Source organism: Bombus impatiens, unplaced genomic scaffold (assembly GCF_000188095.3).
Source record: "Bombus impatiens unplaced genomic scaffold, BIMP_2.2 scf_0020, whole genome shotgun sequence".
Classification (NCBI taxonomy): Eukaryota; Metazoa; Arthropoda; class Insecta; order Hymenoptera; family Apidae; genus Bombus; species Bombus impatiens.
Genome location: NT_176439.1, coordinates 543,645 through 557,884, shown reverse-complemented (window position 1 = coordinate 557,884; position 14,240 = coordinate 543,645). Strand labels below are relative to the sequence as shown.

The 14,240-nt window shown below is 43.1% G+C and overlaps 1 protein-coding gene across 1 annotated transcript in view; it reads left to right on the top strand.

The window, feature by feature from the left end:
* The window catches only part of LOC100742611, a 194,007-nt gene that overhangs the window by 145,494 nt on the left and 34,273 nt on the right, over window positions 1–14,240 (top strand). Inside the window, exons 3-4 of the mRNA XM_012384758.3 lie at window positions 2,242–2,555; window positions 3,074–3,253. Coding sequence (XP_012240181.1) covers window positions 2,242–2,555; window positions 3,074–3,253 — 494 coding nt within the window. The remainder of the gene's footprint in view (window positions 1–2,241; window positions 2,556–3,073; window positions 3,254–14,240) is intronic.

The following is a 14,240-nucleotide window of genomic DNA, read 5'->3' as shown; positions in this document are numbered from 1 at the left end:
CTATAAATTAAATTATCTATTTACAAATAATACGGTAAACTTTTATTCAGTCGTGGTATAGTCCGTTTATTTCCCATTTCAATGAAAATCGTACAACTTTTGCGAAAAATTGTAAAATGATTCAACCAGTTTATGACTTCCTGTAGTATTTCTCAATTGATATTTTTACGGCGTAAAGCAAAGTATATAAATAAAATGTATAGCGATCGAATTGACATATTCGTCATTCGAAAGTTATCGACGATATTCGACAACTATTTTTCATACGTACTCGCTGACACACCGATCCCAGCGAGCAAACTCTATCGTTCGAGCCTGTCGTTCACTGTTGAAAGTTCTACCTTTCTCCAAGCGCCTAATGATTCTCTGAAATTTCTGTTCCTGGGCTCCTTACATCAAGATTTCGTTAATCCTCTTTGCGACTGGAAATCGTCGACGCCGCGAAGTTTGCCAGACCAAGGGATTGAATTACGAACGCTTGTAATCGAAAGTTCTTCAAGCTGAAAAATTATATTCCATTAAACAGCAGGCTGCCTCTTCCGGGAATGAGCTTTAACGATACCATTGGCAGAACAACGTGGTGTTTCGTTGTTCTCAAACTCGATCTCAATTAAAGCTCCGGTACTTGGAAATGAGGAAGTTGAATAGAACGATGACGTTAATCCTTCCACGTTCAACTTCCAACTAGGAGCATTCCAAGTTCAATCCTTCCGTCCCTACTTAACCATCGAAGGCTGCACTTCCGACACAGGATTTAAAGTTTGCTACACGCGACAGGATCAACGAAATATATCGTCTTAAAAATATCTGTTGATGGTCGTTAAAGTGGCGCTATTCGGGCCGATGATTGTCACGAAAGAGGTAAAGTCTCGAAACTTGATCTATCACCGTGACGTATCAGCAGACGTGCAAACAGCTTTCTACTCGCAGACAAACGACATTCTTCTACGCTTTATTTCCACTACGTTACGCGAAACATTTGTTCGGAATGACGTCTTGTATATTGGTCAACGAACGCTTTCTAACTTCGTGGACGTGAAAGTGCTTTAGCGATTTTTGAAAAATACAGATCGTCTAGTAGAATCATCGTAAAATTATAGTTTAACGAAACATCTCGTATTACAAAAATTATTGTAACGGAAATATCAAGTTTTGAGAATTTGAAAGGAACGTTTAGCTTTCGGATTTAGAAATTTTATAAATTCTGTTCGTTCGGTCAGGAGTAATCCAAAAATCTCTATAAAAATTAAAAACCTTCAATATGAATTTCAAATCCTTAAAATAAATCAAAGAGTTTGTGCATTTTTGTTGCAAGTTATTCGCTAGAACATTTCGAATAATGGCATTCTCATCTGTGAAAGATATTCAAATGCTCTGGAACATATTAAAGCCTTTCTGCGCAAAGAAGAAAAAAGAGACGAGCGCTCTTTGGAATCATCGTCCGTATTCTAAGAATCCTACCGCTGCTACCTGTGTTGTCGAATTCTTGATAAAACGAGAACTTATAGTCGACGCCTCGGCTCAACCTGAGATGAGAAACGCCTTCCTGTTTTCGCGCACGAGTTCCGCAAAGAAGCTACGTGCCCGGCATGCCGAGCACGGCTTTTATATTTTATTATGCTTTACGATATGTTCTTATCTTATTTCGTCCACGTGTCGAGTACGAATTCACGCCGGGGAATTTTTATCGACGTCGATCAATGAGAAACTCGTGACGGCATGGGATCCAGAAAATCTCGATTGCCCGATTCGCTTTTTGATTTTGCTATTTTTTCTTCTTCCGTGAAATAAAAATACCAACGTTTCGTGCGGCTTGTATATCGGCTTTGAAACTAGCAGCAGCGGAAATTTTGAATACGTCAGACCCAAACGCGAATCAGTAGCTTTGTCGACGGACGCATTCATTGACCATAAATTCGCTGTCTCGTGTAAATTTCACCATTTCGTCGGAAGGGTTGCTGTTAACGATCCCTATAACCGTTTAGTCCGGTCCTCCACGTTCGCCACAGACTGACCGATGTGTTTCATAAAAAGAAAAAAGGAAAAACCGTCGATGTTCGCGTATCAAGGACGATGCGTTTAATTGCCGTACTCTGTCAATTAACTGTCCGTTATTTCCTTCGTTAATTAACTCCACGTTGATCAAAGAACCCAGTAACTTCACGGCAAAGCTGGAGCAAACACGCGATGGTCGGAATCCGATAATGTCGTTAAATATATCTTTCCTGTTTTCTGTTACAGGTCGAACACACGACTCTACCTATACGCTGTACAGATTAGGAGAAAGGCTTTCTAGTGGAATAAGATTATACGTGGAAACGGGAAGAACGGATGGAATGGACGCGGATGGAGACTCGCCAAACAGTCTTCACTCGTTCACGGGCCCTCCAGTGCCACAAGGAGAGGGAACAAGTATCGCGAGAGCATTTTTGGATGGAAATCACACTCTAATAAGCATCATGGCTCGTATAAACCCCAGCCCCGACTGGTTCGTTGGGGTCGATTCCTTCCAACTGTGCGTCGAGGGTAATTGGGTCGACACAGTAACCGTTGAGGTAATTATCGTCGACAGGGATCATTGATTTCGACATGTACAGTAGAAATATATCGGCTTGCTTTCTCCGCAACGGCCAGCCAACAATTTCAATCGGACGCGCTTTAATAACGACGGCTCGAATTAGGCCGCGCGCAACATATGGAAAATTACATCGAAGCCTCGGCCGGATTTTGCATTCATCCTCGTCGAAGCACTGGTCTATCGAACAAAAGCTAGCCTTTTTAACTTTTTTACCATTCGGATACAGGATGCGCCGTATTAGCGATCTTTCGTTCGTTAAAGCGACTGGTAGTTTGGCTGCCAAAAGGTTTCGAGAGAGAAAAAAAATAAGATGATCGTGAGCACGATGAAGGCTGGACGATCGGAGAAAAAAAATATATAGGTCGCGTTCCATTTCAACAGCGAGGAATTCCGACCGATCCGAAGCATACGGCTCCTCTGTGCCATCTCATTAAAATCCAGCGGAGGCCCATTGAAAGGCCGACTCATCGTCTATGTTCGTCTCTCTTTTTTCAGCTGGATCCGCTGGACGGTGGAACCGATAACGGGTTCACATTCACGGCTGCCAACTGGCCGACGCAACCCCAAGGAATCGCCTACAGGATCACGTCACGGTACCCGGCACATCCCGCGGGGAGCTTTTATTATCCGAATCTACCTCGTCTACCACCGATAGCCACCCTCACCTTCACCAAGGTAACTGGCCGCTTTCTTTCGTGAATGCGATCATTATCGTTCGATCGGTTACTTGGCAATGGGTTTTGGTCGATTGTTGTATTCAACTGGAGGGAATATGTGCCATTTAACTTTAGAATAACGTGTCGCTAACGCGTACTATATACAGGGTGGTTGGTAACTGGCGGTACAAGCGGAAAGGGGGTGATTCTACGCGAAAAAAGAAGTCGAAAATATAGAATAAAAATTTTTCACGTCTCGTTATAACGGATCTCACTGTAGACCGTTGTCTCGATGGAAAAATTAAAAAAAATTTTTGTTCTATATTTTCGACTTCTTTTTTCGCGTAGAATCACCCCCTTTCCGCTTGTACCGCCAGTTACCAACCACCCTGTATATAGTACGCGTTAGCGACACGTTATTCTAAAGTTAAATGGCACATATTCCCTCCAGTTGAATACAACAATCGACCAAAACCCATTGCCAAGTAACCGATCGAACGATAATGATCGCATTCACGAAAGAAAGCGGCCAGTTACCTTGGTGAAGGTGAGGGTGGCTATCGGTGGTAGACGAGGTAGATTCGGATAATAAAAGCTCCCCGCGGGATGTGCCGGGTACCGTGACGTGATCCTGTAGGCGATTCCTTGGGGTTGCGTCGGCCAGTTGGCAGCCGTGAATGTGAACCCGTTATCGGTTCCACCGTCCAGCGGATCCAGCTGAAAAAAGAGAGACGAACATAGACGATGAGTCGGCCTTTCAATGGGCCTCCGCTGGATTTTAATGAGATGGCACAGAGGAGCCGTATGCTTCGGATCGGTCGGAATTCCTCGCTGTTGAAATGGAACGCGACCTATATATTTTTTTTCTCCGAAAGGGGGTGATTCTGCGCGAAAAAAGAAGTCGAAAATATAGAATAAAAATTTTTCACGTCTCGTTATAACGGATCTCACTGTAGACCGTTGTCTCGATGGAAAAATTAAAAAAAATTTTTGTTCTATATTTTCGACTTCTTTTTTCGCGTAGAATCACCCCCTTCCGCTTGTACCACCAGTTACCAACCACCCTGTATATTACGATTTATTTTAATACGACGACTAGTCGAAAAATTTCGACGATCTCTGCGAAGTGTTTGCTTGCGATAAATATGATATAACTTCTGTATACATTTTCAGATTCGCTTGAAATTTTTATCATATTGATCGAGTTTCGAGCCATTCTCTGTATAAAAAATGTCTACAAGGGTCAATTAGATATAAATCGGAACTTTTTACTTCGGTAGAATGCTTTAAAAAGAACAATCGAGTTACTTTTCTATATATGTTCCGTTTCTCTCTATATACTTTTGCCAGCGGATTGCTCATTTTTTTATACTATTTTCGTAGAAAGTAGAGGGCTGAGTCAGAAGCTAATTGCGCACAAATTGCTCTACTTCTTCGTTGCTGTTGGAACATTGTGCTCCTAATGCCTCTTTAAGTGGCCGTGATTCTGCGGAATTTTAACTGCTTGCGAACGATGGAAACCACGCTTCTATAACTAATGTTAACTTTCGAGCAAATTTCGTCGTTTGTTATGCGTCGATCATGCTCGATCAGTTCCCGAACAGCTTCGACGTTCGCTCACGTTACACTTATCTTGGATGCCATGTGTTTTAAACGTCCATCGACGTCCACTAGAAAATGATTTATACCACGCAAACGCTTGGATTCCTGATAATTTTTCATCCCCAAACAGTCAGTCGCCACCTATGCAAAATTTCAATGGGTTTTGTGACCTGAACGGTTAAAAATTTAAATAATAGTGCGTTGTGCAAACGGAAGCCGGTACTGCTTTCTCATTCATCGCGTTATCTATCGAAGAAACGATAAGTAGAGCGTCTTCAAGCCACGTCTATTTAAACTCCCACGCAATGTCCATCTGAATAAACGACACTATGAAGACGCTATGTACCACGCTTAGTCCGGTTAATATTTGACCGATCCTCGCGTAAGTGTTCAAATACTTTCACGAGCCACTGCATATCTCGTTAATATACGTGGAGAAAAATGAATACCTTTAAAAAGTTATCTCTTATACTTGAACCGGTAAATTTGATATATAAACGTGGTCTGTGTTATACGGGTCATATCTCCTGCATCATCTATCTTACTTAAACCGTTGTTGCGTGGTTTCCACTAATTCATCGTGCGGAACTTTTCTACCTATGCGTCCGTATGCTTCTCTGTCACGAAAATTCCTAACTCGCCAAAGCCTCGACATCGCCATTGTTAATCTAGCAAAAGAGGCTGGAACTGGAAACCTCGTCGATATTTATTTGCTACGGCCTCGTCGAGATTCTCGGCAACTTCTGCTCACTGGCCAGCTGCTACTTCCGCGAATTTCAGCCATCCGGAAGAAACTTCTTTTTCCTCTTGGTGACTTCATCTCGAGGAGGACTCGATTCTCTTGCGCCACGATGTTCGAACGAAAAGCGACAGCGGCGGTAACGAGATTCGAGAGACAGCGACTCGTGTTAAACTTGCTAATTATGTCTTCCCGACTTCCTGTCCTCCTTTCTCTCCAACTTCCTTTTTGGTCGTGACTGCTGCTCGCCCATTCGCATCCCTACCTCGTAGGATCTTCGTCTCAGCTAGTGACAAGTCGCTTTCACCATCGCGACAGTCGCTGTCCCCTGTCCTCCGTTCATGCGATTCCTCTTACCGAGGAGGAAAGCCTGACCCGCTTACCGTATAATTATCAAACTTTCCTCGCTAATCCCATAGACCCGTCGCTATTCCTCGCCATTTTTCCACTCCCTTCCATCCCATTCTCTACTTGCCACCTTCGCGTAATCCAGGCTAACTTGTTTCCTGGAAGATGCCTCGTCAGCTGTTTCAGCGAGCATCTGCTCCAACAATTTGTCCGGTTTCTCGAAATGTGCGCAGAAAATACATATTCGTGGGCGAGATCTTTCTTCCGCCCTCTATCTTCTTGGCACGATCTTCTTTTGGACGATTCGGGCAATTTTTAAAAATTTTCCTGGGCATGTAGAACTCCGTTACTTTGTAATTAATCGTATCGGAATTTACCCGTTTCGAGTTACCAATGTTCGCGATGGTTTTGATTTTCAACTTTTGAAATTTGATCGGTAACTTGTGACTCGTATTTCGTTACGTTACATTGCCATATACTTTTCTATTTAATTATAATTTTATTCCAATGTCGAAACCAACCTAGTTTAATTACCTTGTCTCCTTTTTTCTTCTAAAGGTAACACAATTAAAATATTCATACGTAACTAGACGCTACTTTATCTAGAATACTTTCTACAATCTTGCGTACTATGCGTGTTCTGTGTGATTTCGCACGTTTAAATGCCCCATAAAAGTATAAACATCCGCAGCCTCTAGATAACTCGACTACCACGAATCTGCCTGTATCGAGGGTAGCTTACCTGGGTTATACGATACACCTATGCTCATTAGCAAAGATACTGTGTTCCATTGCCTATAAAATTCTCCGTTAACGCGTAACTCACCCTGCCAGCTAATGCGATCTACCTCGACCTGTTTTTCGTTTGTACGTGTGTTTTAACCAACCGTGGTAAATTCAACGGACGTCGATGCTGGTCGTATCATTTTTCAGAAAACCGGTTCGACGTCCGATCGGGCACTTTTTCACAGCGAACCGCGGTTTGTCGGCCAACGATGTCACCAGTCGCCGGCGCCACGACGTAATTTACAGCTGATTAAGCTTGGTCGCGCTCTTTCCGCCACTCTACCAGACAGACAATCATTTCGCGCGTTTATCGAGCCTGTACGCAATCACTGAACCGTACAACGTTAATTCACCGCTCTTTTGCCTGTAATTCGCGGCCACCATTACGGTTAATGGGCAACGACGACGCGTACTCTGTGTTACGACGATAGAAAAAAAGAGGAAGAGAGAAAAAAGAAATAGAACGACCGGAGAAACGGTTCCATTACGACCGAGCATCTTAGGTACTCCATTAAGCTGGAAATTGGAACGCGCGGCGTAATGTTCGCCCCGTATCGCGACGACCTCCATTGGCGTGTACCGATTCCTAGGATCGATAATGTTTATGTCCTCGGACAGGATGGAAAACGCGCCACTCTGTGCCGGTTCGATTGGTCGGCGAATACTCTGCAACGATTACGAATCGTTGTATAAATCCGCGTCGTCTGTGCTGATTGAAACATGGAAGAAGATGAGTGGAACAGCTGGCAGTTGCTAAATTATTTCCGAACGAAATTGAAAGAACGTACGGGATTAACAAAACCTTCCACGTTATTTGATATTTTCATGCATCTCAGTAGAGACGTATACATACGACGTACTATAAATCGTTGGAATCGTATTTTGCAAGCTCGCAGTGTAGTCGTTAAACTCTTTCGCTGAAATAACCGAATATTGTCGGGAAAGATATTCAACGAGTAAAATACACGTGTTCCGTGCATATTTTAATTTCTTTTATCGAATCTACTCGTCTAAACGCGGACACCGAAAACGAAGGAGAAAGATCACGAGTGGCGAAAACAATCGGTGAATTCGTATCACGCGTACTTTCCTCGGAAAGTTCGTATAAATAATCTTATTAAAGTTGTTCTACTCGTTTCGAAAAATATCACGTGCCTGCGAAGTTTGAATTCAGCTGTTTAAAATACCTCGTAGAAAGGATAATTGGAGATTTTGCCTAATGTTCGCGCGGATTCATTCTCCATGACCCAGTTGCTGGGACGCGTGTGTACAACGTTCTGAATATTAATATCGTAAGAGCTGGCAGCATAAATAGCGAGCATCGTGGTTGAGAATCAGCCGCGATACGCTCAGGGACCGTGGATTCGGCCGAGAAAACCTGCGTTATCATTTATGCCAATTAAGTTGGCTCGGTGTAATGCGACGATATTAGCCTAACAAAGTGGCCATAGTCGCTCGCGCGTTTGTTTTCTCTCGTGCCGTTTAATGCCTCGGACGGAATATTAAAGTGGCGTTCGCGGGAACTGGAGAACATCGGAAACACAGTTACGGCACATTAGTATTAGAGGATTGCCAGCTCTCCGCGCTGTTTTCTCCTCCGTTCTCTATTTATTATTCGTACAGTCTCGTTTGTTACACAGCCTCCACTCTGCGACTATTTAATTCGGCGCTGCGTAGAATCGTCAAAAGTAAATAATAATTTGCCAACGTGTTTGAACAGAACTTGGTGTTTGTTCGTCGAGTAAAGGGCGGTCTAACGAAATTAATCCCCTGGCTTGTAATTTTTTTCCGTATATACAACAGCGAGCGCATAAATAGCACGAGTTCTTATACCAAGTTTAATTTAGTTTAAAATTCCTATAGTCTTGTTTCTTATCCGTTTCCTTTCGTTCCTACGTTTCTAGCGTTATTTTATTTATGCTTAGGATACGGGGAAATAGAAGAACTTTACGAATAGAATAGAAGCTTTACGTTGTTTTTCAAAATCTGAAATAAATTCGTTGTAAGATGTTCGAGTATGTAACTCGAATCACAACGAGTCGGGTTACAAGCTCGATATAAGTACAGATCATCCTGATAACCTTTGATTCGTAATCCACGTCACGAATTTATCTCGGTGTTCTAACGCGAGGGATGAAAAATCGAAGAGTTTAAATTAAGCAAGCACTCGATAACGCATCGAACATATCGATCGTTGCCGATTATAATTGTTCCCCGGAGTACTGGCTGGTACCTCGCGAGGCTCGTTATCGTTCGTAACCAGTGAGTTAGTATCACCGGTGGAAGATAAAGGGAGAGAGTTAGTTGGCAAAGCGGCGCCGACCGGATTATCCCAAGTTGGCTGAAAGCAATAGGGCTTGGTTAACCGTGACACGAACGCATACAGCCGCATATTTCGATGTTCGCGCGTACTTTACGTAATTACCAACTATTCATAGCCGGTCGATTATCTCGACTGTTCTCGATTACTCCCTTCTGCTACGGAGTAATTTGTCTCCTCAGCACGGGGGATTCGAGGGACGAGATCAGGCTGCGAATTAATTCGAATCGACTCTCTCCACTAACCTCTCTTGCCCCGTGAATACCTGTTAATTATGAATGCCCAAGAGAAACTTTCGTCTACCTGTGCTTTCGCAACGAAAGAACACGTCGTAGGTGCTCGAGAATTTTCTCGTTGCGTCGAACCACGTTCCTGTAGAACGTTCGTAACTTCGACGCTCGTGTTAACAAACCAACCAGGAACAGTCTTCGTCGACTAATTTGAATTAAAGAAGAGTTATGGACAAAGGCGGGGCGAATATATACGAGGGTGGATTATTCGGATTAAGGCCGAGGCAATTGAGATAATCGTTAGCGACCCCCGTGACCAATTCGACTCTGGTATCCCAGTGTCAACGCGATGCTGTCGAGATAAGCAACGTTGTTTCGGAGATGAACGCGAGAGAGGACAGCGACTCGGCTCGCCCCTAGAATCTCGATGCGGCTGTTTATCGACGAGACTGTTTGTTCGACGCGTATCGCAATCGTGAAGTCTGTTCCACAAAGATAAGCGTATCGATGCTTCTCGTCTTCCGACTATCAATCCATATCCGTCCGCGAAGATCCTTCGACGTCCTCGATCCCGATTCACCTTTCCATTTTGGCATCTTCCCAACTTTTCGCTCACAATTTTCCTCGCACGATCTGCCCCGAACGATCGTATCCAGCTAAGAAGAAATGCTCGGACCATCGTGTCCGCTTTCGATCGACCAGCTTCCGATCGATTCGACTAAAAGGATGCGCGCAACCAGAAAATAAAAAAGGGTTCAAACAATATTTTTCCCTCGGCCGCGTAATACCGGACGAGATGTTTTGTTCCGGTCAAAGCGTTCCTCGCTCGAAACCCCACGGGGATTCGATTCCAGCGAGGAGAAAGCGCGTGCACAAGAGTAGATAGAACTAGAAGACGAGCCAGAAGATAGAGCAACATTTCATTCGGTAAAATTAAATGGTTTTTGATGTAATGTACAGCGCTGCGAATGATCGCACAGTGCTTGTAGAAAGAAAAGACTGTAAGTGGCAAGAAACAAGTTTTCCAGAAGGAAGAGCAAACTTACGCGTCGGTGAAATCGAAATTGATGAAAAAGAAAAATTTATGTGTAAAAAATTTGCCATCTCTCGGTTGCAAAGGAAACACAATGTTCAGCTCGTTTGGATGGATGACATAGCTGCGATCGGGAGAGACAACTTATACAAAATATTATTGAACTTAAAAAAGGAATACGATCGCCGTAGGCGGAGGTTATCCAAAGGAAACTTTGAATAACATACAACACGCAGATTTTTATATTTGAAAAGGAAGGTTACACCATTTCATAACTAAAAATGCAGCGTTACCTCTTGGTCTTAGCCGATAGTGTAGCCTGATTTGGTCACGTGCAACAATCTGTATACACGTGTGCGTGCATGTGAAAGAGCAGAGGATATGAAGCATAGTAGGTATTCCGAGCACGCAATTTTGAAGTAAACAGCGACGTTCTCGCGTCGAAAGAGTCTCGACTTGGGTGCTTTTCGAGGGCCGTGAAAGGGCTCGTTATTATTTCGCCTTCTCGCATAGGTACGTAAATAAGCAGGTATATTAGATTTGGCCGGGTGAATGGCAGGAAAAGTGTGTGCCTCGCGTGAAAATATCGGAGCACCGCCCATCCTCAGCGAGAATCTTATTTTCCAGGCCAATTTCCGAAGAATTCCATCGATGGTGAATATAATAAAAGGCGGCTAAGAACGCGTACGCTATATTCTCGAGGAGCTTCAGCGACGTATCCGTGAATAATGAGTCGTCGCGTCGTTGAAATCTTACATCGAACAGACTCAAGTAGATATCTCGTCGAAATACGAATTTCCTTCGCAGAGAGAATCGAACGCATCCAGAGAGTCGTGTTCCATCTCGTAATCGAACACGTTTTATCTAGGTGAAAAAAACATTCGGACGAAAAGCGAAGAAACTTGGGTGTTCCTCGGCAAGCTCGTTTAAAGGGGATCTAAGCGCGATCAAAAGATCGCTCGTCATTTCGAGAACTAACTGGAAAGTTGCACGAGATGCCGGATCTATCCGAGAAGAATTAAGATTTCTCATAGCTGTAGAGCGATTTTTCAAAGAAGACGGATGAAACTGCGGATCGTGATAGAAATATCCTGCACGAAGGAAATAAAATGCATCTTCGTAATAACACCGAAAATCGATGAAATGCGGATTTTTATGCACGTTAAAAGTCTAAGATCTGAATATCGATTTGTTTTACCTGCCAAATATTACAGCGACTACTGCTTTATTTTGGTTTTGTTTCGTATAGTCTCGCGTATTATGTGCTTTCTGTACATTTTTTCATATTTCACGATAATCGTTTAATATCGAATATGTATTACAAATTGTAAACTCGTGTCAATGAAAATCGTGTCTGTTCCAAGAAACGATGATAATTCCGACGATGCTAATTACTTGACGATAGTTGATAATAATCGATCAACCAACAGAAACAAAGATAATTCATCTTTCTAACGAAAGGAAGGTTAACCTTTGGAGCGATCGATCGACGGGAAGATGGAGATGTGGAAAAAATTCGCGGGAAGAAAAGTTGTACAAATTGTAGACTCACTCCAATGAAAGCTGTGTGTGTTCCAAGAAACGATGATAATTCCGACGATGCTAATTACTTGACGATAGTTGATAATAATCGATCAACTAACAGAAACAAAGATAATTTATCTTTTTATCGAGAGGAAGGTTAACCTTTGGAACGATCGATCGGTGGGAAGATGGAGATGTGGAAAAAATTCGCGGGAAGAAAGTTGGTTCGGCTGAGGTATAAAGAAAGATGAAATCTCAATTCCCATGGAGGCGGTGCTCGAAGGTGGAAAACGGGTACGCAAGAAGCCGAAAGAGGGTGCAGTGACAGAGGACCGCGAACTCCCTTCCGTTCACCACCACTATTTCAAACTGCGGCGGAAACGTAAGAATTTATAACTGGTGACACGTTATGGGCTTCTCCCCCGCGAAACCCGGTCAAAGATTTATTTCCCGCGGCCGCTTTTTCATCCACTGCCGACGCTTTCCAACCGGTCGGAAAGTCAGTGCGCCGCGACTTTCTTTCGTCGCCAGGTGGAGAGGCGGGCGTAGAAAATGCATTTCACCGCTCCTTTCTACCACCGTAGACAAACGCGAAATATCCTCGTGAAAGTATTTCTTCTGCTTTTTTAGAAGGTTGCTTGAAAAGAGTTCTGAAACGACCAATACAATCTCTCGATACGAATATTCACTGCCACGACGAAAGCATTGCAACTTACTTGTAGAAATCTTTTACGAATACGTCGCGTGTTTTATACGAAACATTTTGACATTTTATTACGTTGGTGAAGTTTCAAACAAATGTGAAAGTGTACGTGGAAGGTACAGGTTAGTTAGCGTAAGCGTATGTACTCGAACGATGGAATAATCCGTGGTGTGTATTACGCCTAGTCTCGATCTTCGATGTCTTGTAACGTTTGTAATATATCGATGAAAAATTTCTGCCACAACGGGATTCTTTCGCAAGCCTATGCATAAAGTGAAAGATTCGACAAAGAACGAAAATGAGACGAAGAATCTTACGAAAGAAAGGTATCGAACACAAAGGGATACTTGTGATTAATAAACGACGATAAATATTTCATAAGCACGCGGTTGTTTTCGAGGGGATCAAAGGGCTCCTCCCTTGAAAATTCGAGATTCGTCGCAATATTCGCAAAGACACGCTTTCACGACACGTCCTCCTTCTCTCGTTAAAGTTTGAGGACGAAAGAGTTCGTGGTTTTATTACCAAGGGCCAGAAGTAATCTCGTCGTGTCTCAGAGTGTCGTAATTTGACTTATTATATCTGTCGTTTCCCGACATTTTAACCTAACGTCTTGTCGCTGAAGAGCTTTCGTTTACCTGAACACCGTCGTGTTATACAACTTCGACTACAAAATTTACGAACACTCGGTATACTCCGTCGACATTAAAAAAATGGAAGTTCCAAGTTGCATCGTTAACGATATTAAAAATTTCCAAAAGTAGAACGCTAGTTCTAGGAGTCTACTGCTGTGTCTGACCATGTGCGCTCCTCTACTACTTAACCGTACCGCAGCGACTAAATTCCTTTCGCTTTAAAATTACAATGGAATCGGAACGTTTGAAGTCGACCACATTTCTTTCGTCTCTGCGTTTCGTAAATTTTGATTTTCTAAAAACCAGCGTACGATCATCGCGGCATAGCCGCGCGTGATATCCAGTTTATTATATTTAGAAACCACGGAAACGTATTGATGCGTTTCGCCCCTTGTGGAATTTCACATTCACACGAGCTTGTGAAATACGAGCGGGACAACTCGCGTAACTCTAACGGAGAAAAAATTTGTGGAATCAGCAGAATGTTGTTCTATTTCGTTGGATACTACGGTTCGTAAAGAGCGAAACGTATGTATTCCACGGAGTTGAGGCTTCGAAACCCCGGAAATCGGAATAGCGAGCCGACGTGTATCCACAGGAGCTTTTTATCGTTCAGCTGCAGCTGTACCGCTCGCAACGCCGGAACAAACTGTTAAAAGTTTGCTTCGTTTTGCAACGAACTGCAGTCCGGCCGACAAACACTGTTCTATTCTTTCGCGAGTCGTTGTTTTGCTTTTCCACGGTATCGATTAATCCGATCAGTCGCCCTTTATTCGAAAAACGGAAATGAAATACCATTTCGCTCGCGTCTTTTAACGATAAGCAGCGTTAATTATATTTAGTCTCGCTGATAGCTTCTAAAATGACAAAATTTGTTCCATCGTAACGAATCGGTGAGCAAAGAAATTATTGTAAAATTCACGTTTAATCAGCGAGCAGACCGATGAGTTCATCAAACCGTAAATGTAGAACTTCGAAAGCCAATCCTCCTAATATCGATGAACGCCTGAAATCGCGTTTTAAATCCGACTGGATCCGGGATAATCTCCCGACGAACGCGATTCGCGGAAAATTTCTTCAATGGCA